Genomic DNA, 22,619 nt, shown 5'->3' on the forward strand with positions numbered 1-22,619 from the left:
CGCTCCAGTACAGACTGGTCAAATGGGTGGCGCCGTTCTCCGGGACTGGCGCTTCCTCTTTCGGCCATCTTGGTCTTCCTTCTTGTGAAGCCGACGCGCCTGATGCGTTCTACGTCATACACACTCGCCAGCACTGAGGTCCTGCGCAGGCGTACTTTGATCTGCCCTGCTCAGGCCACTAACATTCATGGGTCTGCTCAAACTGTCAGAAACAGACCCCATGACGGTGGTATGAGGGTTCAATGTCCACAAGTGGGTGTTGTGCTTACAGCCCAACATTATGCAGGGCGATTAGCATTTGCCGGAGAACACCACGATTGGCAGATTTGACATTGTCACCACCTGCTCTTCATGGATGAGAGCACATGTGACACAGTCTGGAGATGCCGTGGAGAGCGTTCTTCTGCCTGCAACATCCTCCAGCATGACCAGTCTGGCAGTGGGTCAGTAATGGTTTTGGAAGGCATCTCTTTGAAAGGTTGCACAGCCCTCCATGTACTAGCCAGAAGTACTCTGACTGCCATTAGGTACAGAGATGATATCCTCAGACCCGTTGTGAGACCATATGCAAGTCCAGTGGGCCCTGGATTCATTCTGATGCATGATAATGCTAGAATTCATGTGGCTCAAGTGTCTCCGCAGTCCCTGCATCATGAAGGCATCAATGTTATGGGCTGGCCCGCCCGGTCCCCAGACCTGAATCCAATCGAGCACATCTGGGACATCATGTCTCCCTCGATCCACCAACACCATGTTGCACCACAGACTGTCCAAGAGTTGACTGATGCTTTAATCCAGGTCTAGGAGGAGATCCCTCAGGAGAACATCAGGAGCATGCCAAGGTGTTGTAGGGAGGTCATACAGGCACGTGGAACCACAAACACAACTGAGCCTCATTTCCTTGTCTTGAGAAATTTCCCCTGAAGTTGCATCAGTCTGTGTAATTTGATTTTCCACTTTGATTTTGAGCATTATTCCAAATCCAGACCCCCATGGGATATTAATTTTGATTTAGATTGCTCAGTTTTATGTTTTATTGTTCTCAAAGCATTCCACTATGTAATGAATAAAGATTTCCAACTGGAATATTTCACTCATTGAGATCTAGGATGTGCTATTTTAGTGTTCTCTTTATTTTTTTGAGCAGTATATTGTTTGATATCCGTAAGCTTCAGCTACCCTTGTGCACAGCGTAGGCAGAAAGCTAGCAATCAATAGTGTTGGCATTGTGAGTCAGAGCTCATCATTGAGAGGACTAGAAGAACAACAGCAGATAAAACATTGATTTTATCAAAACTGTAGCAAGAAGCCCAATAACTAAAAGAGCACTGCAATCGGGGCCCCTTTCCCTATTTCCTGCTGACGTCAGATTAAGAAGCAAGAACCTGGTGACACCAATTTATACAAGGGTTAGAGCTGGTTGCATTCTAATGGTAACTTACCCAGAGAAGTGATGCCCTTCTTAACAAGAAAATCCGCTGTAAAGTATCCGACGTTGATATTTAACAATGTGCCAAGTTCTTGGTTGAGCAGCCAGAAACCCTCCTGGAATATAAAAATACAACTATTCGTTTTGCTCCTTAATATGATTTAACCTTTATTCACGATGCAATAAAGTGGAGGTAAAATAGATTACCTGACTCTGAAGAGAAGACAGAGATGGCCACGAAGGAGGCGGCGGTTTTATTTTCTACAAAATACAAAAACACTTAATTGTATTATAATGATATAGAAATAGTATTCCTAGTCCAATGAACTGTCACAAATGTCTCCTTAAAGGACTTGTCCCCTATTTTTACATTGATAGCCCCATCCTTAGGATAGGACATAAATGTCTAATTGGCAGACGTCCGACACTCTGCACGTCCGCCGATTAGCTGTTCCCGGTTCCGGCGGTGGCAGACAGCCGGAAATGCTCTAATAGTGGCCACAGCCAGGTACTGCACATCTGCCTACTATTGAATGGGAGCAGAAGACGGAGCAGCTCCGGAACTGAGCATTTTCGGCTGCCTACTGCCGTCGCCAGCGCGGAGAACAGCTGATCGGGGGTGCAGAGTGTAGGACGCCGGCTGATTACACTGATGACCTATCCTAAGGATAAGCCATCAATGTACATGTAGTGGACATACTCTTTAAGAAACCCCAGTTGTAAGATATGTGGACAGTATAAAGGAAGGTACCAAATATGGAAAGATACTCTATGATCCAAAGGAAAGTTGCTTACAAAAAAGCGCGTATTACTTTCAATTAAAATATAAAGTAATACATTTCCCAGACCTAAGTTGGTCACCGGATTGGTCTTTTTAGTCTTTTAATTTTTACTATTGCACTTTGAATTTTTCTTTTAGATTTGGTTAGAATTTTTGATTTTGGTAAGAGGTAATAAGAAAAAAAGTATGTATAAAAAAACTAGAGCTAGTCACAACCAGAAGTCGAAGCAGGGACAGACACCGGTACCCTTTGAAATTTCTGTAGGGGCTGCAGGTACGAATTGGCCCTGTATCACAGTCAATTAATAAAAATCAATAGGATATAAAAATGACAATACTGCACCCACTAAGGAACACAAACTGGAAAACGTGTGTCGACAGCCTAAAATACCTATAGGATGGACACAAATTATACATAATGACAAATATAGAATATAAATAAATATAAACCAATTGAAATTTAGGGTATAGTATTTTTAATAATTTTTTTTAAATGCTTTTAAAAATGGGGGAAGTATAAAAACAATAGTGTTAGCAATGTATTGTTACATGTGTATGTAGTGTTAACTATGTATAATTTGTGTCTCATCCTATAGGTATTTTAGGCTGTCGACACAGGTTTTGCAGTTTGTGTGTTCCTTAACCCCTTCACACCCGGCCACTCAAACACCCTAATGACCGGGCCATTAATTGCAATTCTGACCAGTGTCACTTTGACAGGTTATAACTCTGGAACGCTTCAACGGATCCTGGCGATTCTGAGATTGTTTTTTCGTGACATATTGTGCTTCATGTCAGTGGTAAATTTAAACCGATAATTTTTGCATTTATTTGTGAAAATTTAGGAAATTTTGCGAAAATTTCGCAATTTTCAAACTTTGAAAATGTATGCCCATAAATCTGAGAGATATGTCACACAAAATAGTTACTAAATAAACTTTCCCACTTGTCTACTTTACATCAGCGCAATTTTCGAAATAAATTTTTTTTTCGTTAGGAAGTTAGAAAGGGTCAAAGGTCATCAGCAATTTCTCATTTTTCCAACAAAATTTAGAAAATAATTTTTTTTAGGGACCACATCACATTTGAAGTTACTTTGAGAGATCTAGGTGACAGAAAATACCCAAAAGTGACCCCATTCTAAAAACTGCACCCCTCACTCTGCTAAAACCACATCCAAGAAGTTTATTAACCCTTTAGGTGCTTCACAGGAACCAAAGCAATGTGGAAGGAAAAAAAATGAAAATTTTACTTTTTAACACAAAAATGTTACTTTAGCCATAAAATTTTCATTTTCACAAGGGCGAAAAGAGAAAGTGCACCATACAATTTATTGTGCATTTTCTCCTGAGTACGCTGATATGTGGTAAAAATCAATTGTTTGGGCGCACAGCGGAGCTCGGAAGGGAAGGCACGCCATTTGAATTTTTGAACGCAAAATTAGCTGCACTCATTAGCGGACGCCATGTTGGGTTTGAAGACCCCCTGAGGTGCCTAAACAATGGAGCTCCCCCACAAGTGACCCCATTTTGGAAACTAGAGCCCTCAAATAATTTTTCAAGATGTTTGGGGAGCACTTTGAACACCTGGGGGCTTCACAGAAGTTTATAACGTTGAGCCGTGAAAAGAAAAAAAAAAATTTCACCACAAAACTGTTGCTTCAACTAGGTAGCTTTTTTTTCACAAGGGTATCAGCAAAAAATTCACCATAAAATTTATAGTGCATTTTTCCTGAGTACGACGATACCTCATATGTCTTGGAAAGTAATTGTTTGGGCGCATGGCGGGGCTCAGAAGAGAAGGAGCGCCATTTGACAGCAAAATTGGTTGGAATCATTAGCGGACGCCATGTCACGTTTGGAGACCCCCTATGGTGCCTAAACAGTGGAGCTCCCCCACAAGTGACCCCATTTTGGAAAATAGACCCCTCAAGGAGTTTATCTAGATGTTTAGCGAGCCCCAAAGGGCTCCACAGAAGTTGATAATGTTGAGCCATGAATACAATTTTTTTTTTCACCACAAAACTGTCACTTGAACCGGGTAGCTTTTTTTTCCACAAGGGTATCAGGAAAAAATGCACCATAAAACGTATTGTGCAATTTCTCCTGAGTACGCAGATACCTCATATGTGGTGGAAAGTAATTGTTTGGGCGCATGGCGGGGCTCAGAAGAGAAGGAACGCCATTTGACAGCAAAATTGGTTGGAATCATTAGCGGACGCCATGTCACGTTTGGAGACCCCCAATGGTGCCTAAACAGTGGAGCTCCCCCCACAAATTACCCAATTTTGGAACTAGACCCCTCAAGGAATTTATCTAGATATTTGGTGAGCCCCTTGTACCCCCAGGGGCTCCACAGAAGTTGATAACGTTGAACCGTGAAAATTATTATTTTTTTTTAACCACAAAATATTTGTATCAACCAGGTAGCTTTTTTTTTTTTTACAACGGTATCAGGAAAAAATGCACCGTAAAACGTATTGTGCAATTTTTCCTGAGTACGTAGATACCTCATATGTGGTGGAAAGTAATTGTTTGGGCACATGGTGGGGTTCAGAAGAGAAGGAACGCCATTTAACTTTTCAAACGCACAGACGCGGTGCACTGATCGGCTGCTGCAGGACGCACAGTCGGATGAGATACAAAAAGCGTTGGGGATACGGAAAAAAAAAGGTCACGCCAAAAATTGAGCAGGGATGCAGATCCGTTATGTGCATCCCTGATCAGCGCTCGGCGGGACGCACGGACGGATGCGATACAAAAAGCGTCGCGAATACGGAAAAAAGTCACGCCAAAAATTGAGCAGGGATGCAGATCCGTTATGTGCATCCCTGATCAGCGCTCGGCGGGACGCACGGACGGATGCGATACAAAAAGTGTTGTGAATACGGAAAAAAGTCACGCCAAAAATTGAGCACGGATGCAGATACGTTATGTGCATCCCTGATCAGCGCTCGGCGGGACGCATGAACAGATGAGGTGTAAAAATGGACAGGATACAAAAAAGAAAAAAAAAAAAAAAAAAAGTTATACTCACAGTACCAAGAGGATCACTGACCAGAGGAACTGCAGAGGAACAAGAAGGCAGTGAGATGGACAGCTTTACACGAGCAGCAGGCAGGACGTTGGACAGATCAGCAGAAGGACCCAGCGATGGAGGCAGATGTGATCGGGCCAGTGAAGACCTCGGACGACCCGTGAAGGCAGGTAAGAGGACGTCGGGGGGGGGGGGGCGGAGGGGGATGTGGAGAGGGGGGGGCAGAGAGGAAGAGCAGAGGGGGCGGAGAAGCAAAGGCAGAAGGAAGGAACTTTGGAAGCAGAATAGAGATGATAGAGGAGGCAGGCAGATTGCGTGGGGAGCAGATCGGGATGCCGGGGGGCAGATCGGGGCGTAGGGGGGCAGATCGGGGGGGGGCACGGGCAGGGGCCTTCATGGGAGTGCGCAGGGGGCCTTCACGGGAGCGCGCAGGGAGCGGAATACTTACCATTGGAGCAGGAGCGGTGACATCAGAGGCGGCGGCAGCAGCGGTGGCGTGGTACCAAAAGTACCAGCCAGTGCACGCTGCAGACATGTCGGGGGAGGGTCCCCAGACCAGCACAGGCCTGGGGAGGGCGGCCACCTGCAGATCACACCGCCCCACTGCACACTGATTGGAGCGATTGCGCGTCATAGCACGATAGCTCCAATCAGTGCTGCAGGGGCTGGGGGCGACATGTTTGAGATCCATCTATGATCTGCTGTAGCTGCTACAATAGATCATAGCAGGATCTCACTGTATCGCAGTAATTCGGGCATTACTTTTGCCGAAATTAGTGCGAACGATGTGGTTGGCGGTTCAGATTTGAACAGCCAATCACATCGATCGCCTATGGGGGGTGGCGATGCCACCCCCCCTGGGGTCAAGCAAAGGTCCCCTGCTGTAAGAAACAGCAGGGGACATCATTTGAAAGCTGTTGCTATGGCCACGGCAATCAAATGAAGTTTAGGCAGTAAAATTACGTCCCTTGTCGTTAAGTCACGTTAAAATAGGACGTAATTTTACTGCTCGCGGTCGTGAAGGGGTTAATTGGCGCGGTATTATCATTGACCAGAAAGGGGCGGGGCTTCAGTCAACAGAAAAAACTGATTTTTGTGTACTCACCGTAAAATCGTTTTCTCTTAGCCATCATTGGGGGACACAGGACCATGGACCATGGATGTTATGCTGCTTATCCATAGGAGGACACTAAGTAGATGCAAAGATGTTAGCGCCTCCCCTGCAGTATACACCCCCTGGCTCAGCCAGGCTACTTCAGTTTTAGTACACAAGCAGTAGGAGAACAAGTAACAAAAAACGTGAGTGAATACTCATAACAAAAAAGTACTGAGACAGAAAAAAACTAAGGCCCAACAGGGCAAAAGGGAGGGTGCTGTGTCCCCCAATGATGGCTAAGAGAAAACGATTTTACGGTAAGTACACAAAAATCCGTTTTTCTCTGACGCCTCATTGGGGGACACAGGACCATGGGACGTCCTAAAGCAGTCCATGGGTGGGTAAACAATAAACAACGCAACCCAAGGACTAGGAACCAGTCCCAGATAGTGGAGTACCTATCTCAGTAGGCGCTCCTGGCTATCGTTTGCAGAATTTTCCTACCTAGGTTCGCCTCAGCCGAAGCCTGGGTATGGACTCAGTAATGCTCTGAAACAGTATGTAGGCAAGACCAGGTCGCAGCCCTACACCTCTGTTCCACTGAAGCCTGATGCCTAATGGCCCAAGAGGCGCCAACTGCTCGCGTGGAATGAGTCTGCAGCCCACTAGGAATGGGCTTGAGTTGCAAGCGGTAGACCTCCTGGATCACAGAGCGAATCCAGCGAGCCAGCGTTGCCTATGAAGCTGCCTCTCCTTTCTTAGGCCTTTCAAGAATGACGAACAAGGAGTCTATGTTCCTAAAGGGGCTGTCCTAGGTACGTAATATCTGAGAGCCCTCACAAGGTCTAGCGAATATAGAACCCTTTCCACCCCAAGGATTGGGTGTGGACAAAAGGAAGGCAGAACAATGTCCTCGCTCATATGAAACGGGGAAGTAACCTTTGGAAAAAATTCCGGAAGGGGGCGTTGACCCACCTTGTCCTGATGAAAGATCAGAAAGGGTTCACGGCAAGAGAGTGCTGCCAGTTCCGAAACTTGTCTGATGGACGTAATCGCCATTAAGAATGTTACCTTCCAGGAGAGAAGAGCAAGAGAAGATTCCTTAAGAGGTTCAAAAGGGGGCCTCTGGATACCGTCCAAAACGAGATTGAGGTCCCATGGGTCCAGCGACGTTTATACAGGGAAACTAGAAGGGAAACACCCTTGGAGGACAGTCTTGACTTGCGGATTGCAAGCTAGGCGGTATTGATAGAATATCGAGAGAGATGAAACCTGCCCCTTAAGGGAGCTGAGGGCCAACCCCTTTTGCAACCTGACTGCCAAAAAAAAAAAAAATCAAGAATTCTGGGGATCGCCAGAGGCATAGGTTGGACATTAGATTCCCTGCACTGGGAAAGGAAAGTTATTCACGTACGGTGGTAAAAACGAGATGAAGGCCGGCTTTCGGACACTGTACATGGTGGAGATGACCGCAGGAGAGAATCTCGCTCTTGTTAAAGTCCAGGTCTCAATGGCCAGGCCATCAGCTTCAGGGCTCTGGAGTTCTGATGGGAAATGGGCCCTTGGGTCAGCAGGTCTGGGATGCTTACGAGGCGCCATGAGCAATTGTACTAATTCAGCATACCAGGCGCACCTGGGCTAGTCCGGTGCTATTAGTATCACCGGGACTCCTTCTGCCTTGATCTTCCTGATTACTCGCGGCAGCAGGGGCAGAGGCGAAAAAGATGTAAGGCAGACTGAAACGACTTCAGGAGACTAGAGCATCCGCGCCAATGGACTGTGGATCACGTGACCTGGCTAAGAACGCGGGTACCTTTGCGTTCAACCTTGAGGCCATTAGATCCACGTCTGGTGTACTCCAGTGAGTGCAGATATGTGGGAACACTTCTGGGTGGAGAAAACCACTCTCCGGCAGCCAGTCCTTGGCGACTTAGAAGGTCCGCTGCCCAGTTCTCTACTCCCGGTATGTGTAACGCTGAAAACACAGACCCCCGTCGATTCGGCCCAGGTGAGGATCCTGAGGACCTCGAGATAAGCTGTCTTGCTGCTGGTACCTCCCTGCCGATTGACCTACGCCACAGCTGTTGCATTGTCCAATTGGACCCGAATCAAACGACCTGCTAGCAGAAGGGGGGAATGATCCGAGCGCGAGAAGATCGCGCTGATTTTCAGGATGATTTCTGGGAAGGGAAGACTCCTGGGGTGTCCAACGCCCCGAAGCAGTACGCTGCTCCCCAGACTAAGAGGCTGACGTCCGTGGTCAGGAGTAGCCAGTCCACTTGGGGGAGAAAAACTCCTTCTCGATATGGAAGAGGACTGAAGCCACCAGCAAAGCGCATACCTGGCTGAAGGTGTCAGGTGAAAAGTTCGTCCAAGGAAAAGGGGGCTCTTGTCTCAGGCAGCTAGAAGCGCAAGCTGCAGTGGGCGGTGGTGTGGCTAAGCGAACAGCACTGCCTCTATAGCCGCCGCTATCCTACCTAGCACTCTCATACTGAATCATATGGAGCGAGAGGAGTACGTAGAGGGCAGTGTACCGCTTGTTGTAGAGCAGTCGCCTTGTCTTGAGGGGAAAATATAAAGCCCCGAAGAGTGTCCAGGGACATGGCCAGGGAGGTGACGGATTTTGATGGGACCGGGGATGATTTGACTGGAGTCAGAAGCCGCCCTAAGCGGGATAGGGTGCCCACAGAGATCTGCACGCTGGTTGAGCCCTTGATGAGGAGGTCGTCCAAGCAAGGCAGAACAGCCACTCTCCTGGCGTGAAGGGGCACTCATGGCGGCCGCCATGACCTTAGTTAAGACCCTTGGTGCTGTGGCAGAGCCGAGGGTAGGGCCACAAATGAAAAAAAATAAAAAATAAAAAGAAGTCCTCAACCGCAAAGCGGAGGAACTTTTGGTGAGCTGGAGCGATGGGTATGTGCAGGTACGCGTCCCTGATAGCTAGGGAGGCAAGGAATTCTCCTAGGAAGTCCATTCTGAATCTCCTTACGTACACATGTTTGCTCAGGTGTTAGAGGTCCAAGGATGGGACGAACTGACCCGTCCTTTTTTGAGGACCACGAGAGGTTGGAAATAGAAGGCCTTGAACCTCTCGCCGTCCGGAACAGGTACCATCACCCCCACCGTTTAGAGGGAGTGGATTGCTGAGGAGAAGGCCTCGTGGTGTTTCGGAGCCTTTGGGGGTGGTTTGAGAGAAAAGACTGACCAGGGGATCGGGTCAAGAATTCAATGTGGTAACCGGAAGACACAAGGTATCACACCCATTTGTGGTCTGAGGTGGCGGCCCACATGGAGGAGGACGAGACTCCTCGGTCTTTGTCTAGACTGCCAGTACGAGGTGGACTCGAGGAGGGCTGAGAAGGTCGGGCCCTGCGTGTCTAGTAAAAAACATCCTGGGCTAGAGTTGGGGAAGGGAGGTACTCTTTTCCTCACGTGGCGTCAGACAAAAAAACAGCCTGTCCAGATGATCGGCAAACCATCGGTCTGGAAAGGAGTACTGTGAAAGGCTTCTTAGAGACCGAGTCCGCGCTCCATTATTGGAACCAGAGGGCCTTACGGATGGCTATGGTATTTGAGGCGGCAATAACTGCGCAGGTAGCAGCGCCGAGGGAGGCCTGCATGAGGTAGTCTGCCGCTGCAGCAATGTAAACTGTTACATCTGTGAGGGTCTGAGGGAAACTGGTAGTCCTGGTGCCTGTGCGACCCACACGGAAGGGGAGAGGGACCCGTGGCCTCGAGGCAGAGCGATCGAGCTGCTCCACTTGTCTGTCTGTCGGGTCCTTGAAGGAGGATCCATCAAGTAAAAGACAGGAGTGGTCCTTCAGGCAGGCGGAAGCCGGGTGACGGTCCACCGAGGCCGGATCAGCCCAGCCCTTAGAGACAGCTAAGCCTAAGGGGTACCGGGACTCCATGAGTTTACGGATACCAAGGCGGCGTTAAAATCCCTTTCTTTTTTTTTTTGAGGTTTCTTCACCCTTTTAAAAGGAGACCGCAGGGTCAGTAGTAGTGGATGGGAGATCTTCCACATGCAGAGTTTTGGTTGATTGCTGCAATAAGTCCATCGCAGCTTGATCGCTCGGGGAGGTTGAATCCAAGGAATCATCCCGGTACAAACATCATTCCCCTTCCTCCGGCTCCTCAGAGACTGTGGAACATGTGGGAGAACCCCATCTGTGTACCCCAGAGGGAGAACCATGGGGTCATGCCCTTTTTTCCTGATCTGCAACCGGTGAAGCAGAGGGCTGATTCTTATCAGAAGGACCCTCTATAGAGGTGTCATCAGGCTGCGTTCTGTCCAGGGGCCCCGAGGGGTGTGAGGACGATGTTGCATAGCCAGCACCAGGTTCTGGGAACTGTGCCCATTCCGGGGGACTGGGAGCCGTAGGCTCTGGGCTGGCAGCGGTTGGTGCGGTGGTGGCGGGGGGGGGGTAAGCTACAAAGGCACCGGACTCACAGAAGGAAGAGGTGCTATCATCCCCTAGTAGCTCAGCGTCTTATAGTTGTTGCTATAGTTGTGCAGGGCATAAAACATGTGACTGCAGCCCCTGGCTGATGAGCCACAAACTGATTGTAATGAGGGAGCAATGCTCTGCACAGCTAATATGCAAGTGAGGCTATAACTCACCCAGAACACTGATAGCCCCCCCGTCCCCTGTGTCACAGTTCCTGTGGGAAGGAGGATGTTGAATGTTTCACGAATTTCCATGTCATCCTTGGCCTGCTGTGCAGGGGCCATGCTAATCTCCTGTGTAGCTCTGCATTTGAGCATATGTGCTGCCGAAGCTAGCACCCTGTGTGAGGGGGGGGCGTGGCTTATCGAGTGTTGGAGGGGACGGGGCTTAGCTCTGACAAGAAAGCATGAGAAAATATAATAAACAAAAAATGGTGGGAAGGGACTCCCCTTCCCTCCTCCAGTCCTGCACAACAATGGTGGACAGAAAAACCTCTATAAGTGTACCACAGCTGCGGCTGCACTGAGCCCAGGGAGCTCTCCCCTCCCCCCGCCACAGGTGGAAGCTATGTAGGAGTCTGCAATCACAGCCCATGTGCATCCAGTCAGTGTGACCTTTGCTCCAATTTCCTGCCAGTGTGCAGATTCTGACGCCTGCTGGCAGAATTGGTATCAACTCAGACCCTGGCAGAGGGAGTGAGCAAGTTTTCATCTGCTCTGTGCTCTGGAAAAATCGGAATTATCTCACCTCAGCTCCTGTGGAGATGGCAGTCTGGTCACACTTAGTGCAGAACTTTTATCAACTCAGAGCCTGCAAGAGGGGCTGAGGAAGTTTTCATCTGCTCTGGGCTCTGGAAAATCAGTGCCAGGAGACCTGTTGTCCAGTGAGTAACAGCCCAGGATCCAGCATCGCGGGAGGGGGTACGGAGAGGCGATACTCCGCGTTCCCGCCTGTTGATGGTTTTGGGAAATCGGTCCCCGAAGGAACCGTTGCCCTCTAAGAACAAAAAATTCTTGCTGCAGTAGTCTGCAGAGATGTGCCTCCTGTAGACACTAAGCTAAAACTGAAGTAGCCTGGCTGAACCAGGGGGTGTATACTGCAGAGGAGGAGCTAACATCTTTGCATCTACTTAGTGTCCTCCTATGGATAAGCAGCATAACACCCATGGTCCATGGTCCTGTGTCCCCCAATGAGGCGTCAGAGAAAATAATGTTGCTTCCTGGTATCAGCTATGTTGGTTGAGGCCCCGCCCCTTCTGGTCACATGGGTATAACATCAGCAAAGGTCCTTCTAGCCACTTAGTAAAATGCTTCTATAATAGAATTAGCATAAATAACAGATAGGGGGAGGATGGACAGGCAGGGGGGCGGGAATCACTATCACAACCCACCCCAGCTATCAGCTGATCGGCATCTGCTGCCAATCAACAAGCTGCTCATTCTACAAACTTTACTTGCTTGTGTTTCAAAACCTATACATCCTATCTGACAGCTAAAGGAATGTATAGAATCAGCATGATAGTTCTAGCATAGCACTGGCTTTAGTTTATATAGCAAAATCCTGGTGATTGGTGCGCTTTATATACTTTAAAATGAAATAATTTTTATTATATATTTAAAAAGGAATAAATAAAATACAGCAAGTGGTGCTTCATAGATGGCAGTACAATAGGGACAATACTAAGACAGGTGCCTCTTATTCAATTGTCGATTATTCCCACGTATTATGCATGGTATACAACAGAAGATACTCATGTGTAAACCCCCGACACGTGTTTCGCCCAAGGTTCCCAAAGGGACACGGACCTATACCAGCCTGCCGCAAGGTATATAGACTTGATTCCTTTATTCACTTTGGCTGCTTATGACACACATTTAACCTAACCACTGGGTATTTAATTTTGAGTTATAAGAGTTATATTTTGGCCATTGAATTTTATAGCTATACCCAGTACAGTGTTTACACATGAGTATCTCCTGTTGTATACCTTGCATAATACTTTGAAAAAAAAAATACACTTTAAAATTGGATGTTACTTACCCATTCAAGTCTATGGGTACATGAAAAACATTGGACTGCACTCAGATGACATCCAAGTACAGCCCGATTTCCACAGACTCACACAATGAAGAAGATGGAGCAATTTTGTTCTCCATCTTCTCCTCACATTGTGCTATAATTCTCTCATCTAAGAGAATTGGATCATAGTATGCTGATACTCTAATCAAACTCAAATCAAAGTTTGATTGGACTGTTAGTAGCATAATCGACCAGATTCTCATGGGAAAATCTACAGTCGTATGTCTCCGGCCTAAGAACAACTGAACAAAAAATAAATCAATAGGTCACAACTAGAGATGAGCATGACACACAGATTATGTTGCGCCAGTCCTAGATAATTAAAAGCCGCGCTGGGGATTCTGGAAGGTAAGAGATTTGCAGCCACCCATTCAATTGTCACGTACCTGTCAAGGTCGTCTCTTTGAAAGGTTAGTGACAGGCTCAGGGTCTCTTATCATCTGAGGCCTTACACATTTAACATGCGTTTTTCTTTTGGCAGTTGCAGAGTTATTGGCAGTTCTCTTTGCCAGCAGCTAGCTCATTAAGGCGAGCTTCACATCAGCGGTATTCTGCTGCAATGCCGCATCCGGCACAAATGTGTTTCACTTCAATACATTGCCTATCAACTCGCTGCAAGTTCTGGTTACATGCGGTTGCGTGCGTCATACCCAACCACATGTGACCGCAACTTGCCGCGAGTCTATAGGAAACGCATTGAAGTGAAACGCATTTGTGCCAGATACGGCATTGCGGCAGAATACCATTGATGTGAAGCCTGCTTAACTCTGCTCAGGTGATTTCTCTGATTACCACTTCCGGCCTGGATAAAATCCTCTGGTACCATCAGATGATGCTGGTTATTCAGATCATTCTGGAGCTAGGCTTGGAGCTGTTAGGATGTGGTTTTTGGTTGTTTTTTTTTGCCGCTGCTTCTGCAGTGGTATGTGAAAGTAGCCTGTTTTGTTACTTTCTCCTTTCCTTTATTACCCCTCCCTCCACACCTTTTGTTGTTTGCTGGTGTTGGTTTAAGGCAGGGGTCTCAAACTCAGCCGGGTGTATGGGCTGCATATAGAAAAAAAAAGTTGAGAGGGGCCAAATTCTTTGCAGGACAAAGTGACATTTTGAATGAATCCATGTTTTTTTTCTATACATCTTTGGATGTACTTTTTTGTTTAGTTTATATATATATATATATATATATATATATATATATATATATATAATCTTAGCCAACATATTGTAGTAATGTCCCCATCTGTGTGCCCTCTAGTAATGTTCCCCATCCTTGTAGTAGTGTTCCCATCCTTTTAGTATTGTGCCCATCCTTGTGATATTGTGCCCTGTAGTATTGTGCCCATCCTTGTGCCCTGTAGTATTGTGCGCTGTAGCATTGTGCCCATCCGTGTGCCCTGTATTATTGTATTATTGTGCCCGGTAGTATTGTGCTCATTCTTGTAATATTGTGCCCAGTAGTATTGTGCCCATTCTTGTGGTATTGTGCCCAGTAGTATTGTGCCCATCCTTGCAGTACTGTGCCCATCTTGTGGTGTTGTGCCCAGTAGTATTGTGCCCATCCTTGTAGTATTGTGCCCTGTAGCATTGTACCCATCCTTGTAGTATTGTGCCCAGTAGTATTGTGCTCATCCTTATAGTATTATGCTCATCCTTGTGTCCTGCAGTATTGTGTCCTGCAATATTGGCCACGTATTTGAGACCTCTGGTTTAAGGTGTGTGTGAGTTTTTGTTTTTACCCCTGTCTGTCAGTATTCGTTCGTGGGAGTTTTTACTTCTGTTCTTGCCCTTCCCCTTGGGTGGTGGGTTGGGGTGGGGGTCATACCATCAGGGTCAAGGACAGAAAATAGGGAGGTACTGGGGGCTCAGACCTCGCTACCTTCAAGCGTACTTCTGGGTTTTGGGATAGCCTAGGGTATGCTTAGTCTGAGGGCCAGTGCAGGGGCTCCCTTCCAGTCACCCCACTTTTCCTGTCACTTCCGTGACAGTACCACTTATCTGGTCACTAAATTAGAGTCCTCTGAATCGATCTGCTCATTTCTATTGCAAACCATCCCGGATACAGTGGGACAGTCCTGGATTTGGGTCTACGAACTGCTGTTGTGTCCAGTGCAACTGAGCGTGTCCTGAACTGCTGTCCTGTCCAGTGCAACTGAGCGTGTCCTGAACTGCTGTCATGTCCAGTGTTGAGCGTTTTTGATGCCACCACCTCCTCTAAAATTTCTTGCTGCCATGGTAGAAAGGAATGGTAAGCGGGTGTTGCTTGGGGGTTTCAAGATTTTTCGCTGTGCGCTATGAGCGCCGCATGAGTTTTCCCTCTTTGTGTTTTCTAAAAGTTGCGAGGTATGCAATCATTAGTGAAATTTATCAAACAACGTGAACACAAATATACATACCAAGAAACCTGATAGTAGATATGGAGCTGGAGATATCTGAAAACTTGCCAATCTTGACATTTCAGAGTACTGAGCTGTGGAACAAATCGCTGATGGACTTTCTCGGCCTCTCTATAATCCAACCAATACAAAAATGAAAACCCTTATAAGTACAACAAATGCATTTTAAAGAGATCTAGTAGTACTTAGAGAAATAATACAAAAACAAAAGCACGGGAGGAACTTGCAAGGACATTGGTTACTCTGGACATTTTGATACCAAACCAGGCCTAAGTAGTCATAAGTAGAAATGAGCAAACGGTGGCTCAGTGGTTAGCACTGCAGTCTTGTAGTGCTGGGGTCCTGGGTTCAAATCCCACCAAGGACAACATCTGCAAAGAGTTTGTATGTTCTCCCCGTGTTTCTGTGGGTTTCCTCCCACACTCCAAAAACATACAGATAGGGACTTTAGATTATGGGGAAAGTAATCCTGATGTATGTAAAGCGCTGCGGAATATGTTAGCGCTATATAAAAATAAAGATTTATTTAAGTAAAATTGAATTCTCATCAAATTATTGCAACAATTTGAGCTCTCCAGCCTATGGATTTTTTTGCAATTCAGCAAACAAGTAACAGAACGACAAGCAGTGATGTCCAAAGCGTAGTTGGGGCAGAAGTCCTAGCCTGGAGTGAAAAGGCCAACAGAGGCTCTTAGCAGTCAGTGCTCTCTACACAGTGAGCTTGATGTAATTACTGTCCCTGGTACTTGACTGACATTCTGATCTGCAAAATATGATGTGTAAGATAGGGATGGACATATCATTGGTGCAGCCTGTGGAGACACACAGGAATCCAAGAGGTAAGGGGTCCATTTTTACCTACAAAGCAGATAAAAAAAAGTGTTGTTTAAAGTTTGCCACAAGCCACCTAGGAGACACACCAAACATACGGGAGAAGGTGCTCTGGTCAGATGAAACCAAAATCGAACTATTTGGGCACAATGCCAAACGATATGTTTGGCATAAAAGCAACACAGCTCATCACCCTGAACACACCATCCCCACTGTCAAACATGGTGGTGGCAGCATCATGGTTTGGACTTGCTTTTCTTCAGCAGGGACAGGGAAGATGGTTAAAATTGATGGGAAGATGGATGGAGCCCAATACAGGACCATTCTTGAAGAAAACCTGTTTGAGCCTGCAAAAGACCTGAGACTGGGACGGAGATTTGTCTTCCAACAAGACAATGATCCCAAACATAAAGCAAAATCTATAAGCAAATGGTTCACAAATAAACATATCCAGGTGTTAGAATGGCCAAGTCAAAGTCCAGACCTGAACCCAATCGAGAATCTGTGGAAAGAGCTGAAAACTGCTGTTCACAAACGCTCTCTATCCAACCTCACTCAGCTCCAGCTGTTTACAAAGGAAGAATGGGCAAGAATTTCAGTCTCTCGATGTGCAAAACTGATAGAGACATACCCCAAGAGACTGCAGCTGTAATCGCAGCAAACGGTGGCATTACACAGTATTAACTTAAAGAAGACGAATAATATTGCAGGCCCCAATTTTCAGTTATTTATTTTTTTAAAATGTTTAAAATAAGCAATAAATTTTGTTCAACTTCACAATTGTGTCCCACTTGTTGATTCTTCACTATAACATTAAAATTTTTATCTTTATGTTTCAAGCCTGAAATGTGGGAAAAGGTTGAAAAATTCAAGTGAGCCGAAATTTATTAACCCCTTAAGTGATTCACAGGAACTAAAGCAATGTGGAAGACGACACAAATTTTGCATTTTCACAAGACAGCAAGAAAAAAATGCACCTTACAATTGGTTGTGCTATTTCTCCTGAGTACGCCGATACCCCACATATGTTTAATATCTACTCTGGAGTGCGGAAGGGAACTAATGCCATTTGAATTTTAGAGTGCACAATTGTCTGGAATAGATAGCAGACACCATATTGCGTTTGTATTGCCCCTGATGCGCTAAACAGTTGAAATGACCCCATTTTGGAAACTAGACCCCTAAAGAAATTTATTTAGATGATTAGTAAGCTCGTTGAACCCCAGTGGGTTCACAGAATTTTATACTGTTGAAACTTGAAAATTAAAAATGTTGCTTTAACCCCAAATGTTTTCATTTTCTAAGGGTAACAGGATAAAGTAAACTGTACAATTTGTTGTTCAATTTCTCCTGAGTTTGCCAATACTCCATATGTGGTTGAAAACTACTTTTGAGGCAGAGTGCAAAGCTCAGAAGGGAAGGAGTGCCAAAGCTCAGAAGGGAAGGAGTGCCATATTCAAGTTCAGATTTAGTTGGAATGGTTTGCAGGTGCCATGTTACATTGCCAAAGCCCCTGAGGTACCAGAACAGCAGAAATGCCCCACAAGTGACCCCATTTTACAAACTGCACCCCTCAATAAATTTATCTACATGTGCAGTGAACATATTATACTACAGGTGTGTCACAAAATGTTATACTATTGGGCGGTGAAAAAAAATAATTATATTTTTATGACTAAAATGTTGTTTTATCCTTAAATTTCCAATTTTCAGAAGTAGAAAAGGTAAAAAGGCCCCATAATGTACGGTATTACACAATTTCTCCTGAACATGGCAATATCGCAAATGTGATTGTACAGTATTGTTTGGCAACACGGCAGGGCTTGGGAGGGAAGGAGCGCCATTTGAGATTTGGTGTCCAGATTTTCCTAGTGTTGTGAATGTCAGTTATGCTTCTGCTGCGGTGAGACTCCCTCTTGTGGCCAGGAATGGTTTCGACAGAGACCAGGTGTGTTGTGCAATGAGCGTTTCCATTGCTAACTCTCTGCCTATTTAAACCCTGGTCTGATAGCAGGTTATGCCGGATGTCAGTTGTTCTTTGTTCACCAGCCTGCTTCATCCTGCTCCAGACCACATCTACCCTAGATAAGTGCTTGGCTCTTTATTTGTTGTTTGGTTCTTTTTGCTCTTATCTGAGTTTGTCTTTTACTGTGGTTGTTTTCAGTTTATTTGCATGCAGTGATCTTCCCTCTCAGTTGCTTAGCTGGGAAACTCCCTGCAGTTTTGTTTGGAGTATTGCTCTTAGTAGTCCATGTGTTTGTTGCTTCTTGAATTTGTAATGGTTCCTGCTTTTTGTTCATTGGTATGACACGAGCGCCTGGTATATGACGGAGGTCAGATGTAGCGATCTGAGGGCTTTTTGTACTATCAGGTTTTTGGATTTTTGCAGGGTTTTTCTCTGGCCACCATCAGTCCCTTTCCTATCCTGTCCTATTTAGTCAGTAGGATCTCAACTTTAGCTAATCCTATCATCTATCTGTGTATTGTGTTTTCCTATATCACCGTAGTCTTTGAATGTGGGGGGCTTGCTATACCTTTTGCGGTGTATTTCTGAGGCAGAGAGTTATTCATCTTTCCTTCCTTTAGGATAGCTAGTTCTCTGGCTGGGTCCGCGGTGCACAGGATGTTAGTTCGCCCCTCGGCTACTTCTACTGTTGATGGTTAGTAAGGGGATGGCGGCCAGATTAGTTGCCAATGCTCTTGTCACCTTTTACCAATGATTTATGGTGGTCTTCCATGGTTCCGGATTATAACACCTAGAATAATTTGCAGGCTCCATTTGCAGAGCCCCTAAGTGCCAGAACAATAGAACAGCATTTTGGAAATTAGATCCCTTTGAGAGTTCATCTACAGGTGTAGTGACAATTTAGTCTCTGGAAAACACCCATGGAGTCAAACGCTGAATGTTGAAGGGTTAAAAATTGCAAAAAAGCCCTTTGTGCAACCAGTAACGTGGAAGTCCCCTATATTTATGTTATCAAATGATGGACCTGAGTGGGGACTTGTGTTTTTGTGGGTTGAGTTGAATGCTATTTGGTGACAATTTGGGGTACAGAACCTTTTGTATCAGTTTACATTTATCCTGTGCTTAAGGCTGAGCACTTAGATTAGAGTTTATATCTACATCTGTGAAACCCCCGTTGGAGCCAGTCACTATAATGAGGCAGCAGAGTTACTCCGAACTCCATCTTTCAGTAGTATTGTGCCCATCCTTGTAATATTCAGCCCATCCTTGTAGTATTGTGCCCATACTTGTAATATTGTGCTCATCCTTATAATATTGTGCCCAGTAGTATTGTGCTCATCCTTGTAGCATTGTGCCCAGTAGTATTGTGCCCATTCTTGTGGTATTGTGCTCATCGTTGTGGTATTGTGTCCAGTAGTATTGTGCCCATCCTTGTAGTATTGTGCCGAGTAGTATTGTGCTCATCCTTGTAGTATTGTGCTCATTTTTGTGTCCTGCAGTATTGTGTCCTGCAATATTGGCCGCGTGTTTGAGACCTCTGGTTTAAGGTGTGTGTGAGTTTTTGTTTTTACCCCTGTCTGTCAGTATTCGTTGGTGGGATTTTTTACTTCTGACCTTGCCCTTCCCCTTGGGTGGTGGGTTGGGGTGGGGGTCGTACTATCAGGGTCAAGGATAGGAGATAGGGAGGTGCTGGGGGCTCAGACCTCGCTACCTTCAAGCGCACTTCTGGGATTTGGGATATCCTAGGGTATGCTTAGTCTGAGGGCCAGTGCAGGGGCTCCCTTCCAGTCACCCCACTTTTCCTGTCACTTCCGTGACAGTACCACTTATCTGGTCTCTAAATTAGAGTCCTCTGAATCAAGCTGCTCATTTCTAGTGCAAACCATCCCGGATACAGTGGGACAGTCCTGGATTTGGGTCTACGAACTGCTGTCCTGTCCAGTGCAACTGAGCGTGTCCTGAACTGCTGTCCTGTCCAGTGTTGAGCGTTCTTGATGCCACCACCTCCTCTAAAATCTCTTGCTGCCATGGTAGAAAGGAATAGTAAATGGGGGTGTAAAGATTTTTTGCAGTGCACTATGAGCGCCGCATGATTTTTCCCTCTTTGTATTTTCTAAAAGTTGGGAGGTATGCGATCGTAAGTGAAATGTATCAAAACAACGTGAACACAAATATACATACCAAGAAACGTGGTTTTTGATATGGAGCTGGAGATAACTGAAAACTTTGCGATCTTGACATGTCAGCTGTGGAACAAATCGCTGATGGACTTCCTCGGCCTCCCTATAATCCAACCAATACAAAAATGATAACCCTTTTAAGTACAACAAATGCATTTTATAGAGATCACTTAGTATTTAGAGAAATAATACAAAAACAAAAGCACGGGAGGAACTTGCAAGAATATTGGTTACTCCGAACATTTTGATACCAAACCAGGCATAAGTAGTCATTAGTAGACATGAGCAAACGGTGGCTCAGTGGTTAGCATTGCTGTCTTGTAGTGCTGGGGTCCTGGGTTCAAATCCCACCAAGGACAATATCTGCATGGAGTTTGTATGTTCTCCCCGTGTTTGCATGGGTTTCTTCCAGGTTCTCCGCTTTCCTTTCACACTCCAAAGACACAGAGACTTTAGATTGTGAGCCCCAATGGGGACAGTGATCCTGATGTATGTAAAGCGCTGCAGAATATGTTAGCGCTATATAAAAATAAAGTAGAATTGAATTCTCATCAAAATTTTGCAACAATGTGTTCTCCAGCATATGGATTTTTTGCAATTCAGCAAACAAGTAACAGAACGATAAGCAGTGATGTCCAAAGCGTAGTTGGGCCAGAAGTCCTAGCCTGGAGTGAAGAAGCCAAAGAGGCCACTGGAGGCTCTGAGCAGTCAGTGCCCTCTACACAGTGAGCTCGATGTAACTACTATCTCTGCTACTTGACTGACATCCTGATCTGCAGAATATGATAAGTAAGATAGGAAGGACATATCATTGGTGCAGCCTGTGGAGACACACAGGAGCCCAAGAGGTAAGGGGTCCATTTTTACCTACAAAGCAGGTGGAAATGTGCATAGTGCTCAACTATTATGCGGGCTTTACACGAGACGATATATCGTGCGATATGTCGTTGGGGTCACGGTTTTGGTGATGCACATCCGGCATACCGCACGACGTCGTCTCGTGTGACACCTCCGAGCGACGCAGTATCGCTCACAAATCGTGAGACGTGTACTCGTCGTTTACTTTCAAAATATCGTTTATTTTTAATGGCGCCGGTTGTTCATCGTTTCCGTGGCAGTACACGTTGCTCCGTGTGACACCACGGGAACGATGAACACAGCTTACCTGCGTCCCACGGCACCCGCCGGCTATGTGGAAGGAAGGAGGTGGGTGGGATGTTTACATCCCGCTCATCTACGCCCCTCCGCTTCTATTGGCTGGCTGCCGTGTGACGCCGCTGTGACGCCGAACGTCCCTCCCACTTCAGGAAGTGGACGTTCGTTGCCCACAGCTAGGTCGTCCGGAAGGTAAGTGCGTGTGACGGGGGTTAAACGAGTTTGTGCGCCACATGCAGCGATTTGCCTGTGACGCAAAAACGACGGGGGCGGGTACGATAGATCGACTCGTGTAAAGCAGGCTTTAGGCTAAAAAAAGCCCATATACTGTTCTTGCGCAGGGCCCCTTTTCTGTCTTTGTCCGTCAGTGATATAAGATGTTGCTCGAGGAGCAGGTATAGTGATTACTGCATACGATTTGTGAAGAGAGCACTGAATGCTTACAGTCCCAGGTAATGCCCACTGGACTGGAAGCAAGCAGCTGCAGGAGCAATATACCATCATTTCCTCCCTGAACCCAACCTTCTCCTTACAAAACCACAGATCTTTAAAAAAGTATTTACCTGCAGAAGAGCACAATCACTGCAGTAAATTCCATTTTTTGTTTGATTTTTTTTTTTGCTGACCGGTACTTTTTAAAGATAATGTATTCAAAATAACATCGTACTTTAATTAACGTTTTTCTTTCTTATAGTCATACAGTGCTATGCAAAGGTCTAGACAGGAGTGAAAAAAATGCTGCAAAGTAAAAGTCATTTAAAAAAGATAATTTATTTTCATCAATTAATAAAATTCAAAGTAAATGAACAAAAAAGAGAAATCTAAATTTTATCAATATTTGGTGTGACCGCACTTTGGCTTCAAAACAAGCATCAATTCTTGTAAGTAAAAACAAAAAAGCCAGCACTAAATGTGCACTCCAGCACTAAAAATTCCAACTGTACTTATTATAAATTTGAGATTTTTGGCAAAAAATTGCAATTTCTTGAGCCACCCCGCCACTCCATGGCAAATCTCATTTGGGGCAGTCCTAACATATTTTTATAAAATGTGCCAAACGGCCTCACATATGAAATAGTAGAACTGCTCTTATCAGCACTCACCTGGTCTATTTCAATCCCGTACCCATGACTGAGTCATGGCTGTGGGCGGGACAGGTCCAAGCAAATGCTGCATGAAGTAAATAGCCTGTGGACAGGGCCTGATGACTGAATGTGAACAGTCA

At 45.8% G+C, this 22,619-nt stretch overlaps 1 protein-coding gene and 1 pseudogene across 7 annotated transcripts in view; both read right to left on the reverse strand.

Annotated features, from left to right (window-relative positions):
• PARP4 (poly(ADP-ribose) polymerase family member 4) overlaps nt 1–22,619 on the reverse strand; it is a 354,633-nt gene that overhangs the window by 20,705 nt on the left and 311,309 nt on the right. For all 7 annotated transcript variants that reach the window (XM_075337413.1, XM_075337414.1, XM_075337416.1 and 4 more), the window contains 4 exons: nt 20,241–20,342; nt 15,263–15,373; nt 1,637–1,690; nt 1,443–1,545 (listed from right to left, as the gene is read on the reverse strand). In XM_075337413.1, coding sequence (XP_075193528.1) covers nt 1,443–1,545; nt 1,637–1,690; nt 15,263–15,373; nt 20,241–20,342 — 370 coding nt within the window. The remainder of the gene's footprint in view (nt 1–1,442; nt 1,546–1,636; nt 1,691–15,262; nt 15,374–20,240; nt 20,343–22,619) is intronic.
• On the reverse strand, nt 11,018–11,131 carry LOC142292801 (U6 spliceosomal RNA; annotated as a pseudogene).

The sequence above is a fragment of the Anomaloglossus baeobatrachus genome, chromosome 2 (assembly GCF_048569485.1).
Source record: "Anomaloglossus baeobatrachus isolate aAnoBae1 chromosome 2, aAnoBae1.hap1, whole genome shotgun sequence".
NCBI lineage: Eukaryota > Metazoa > Chordata > Amphibia > Anura > Aromobatidae > Anomaloglossus > Anomaloglossus baeobatrachus.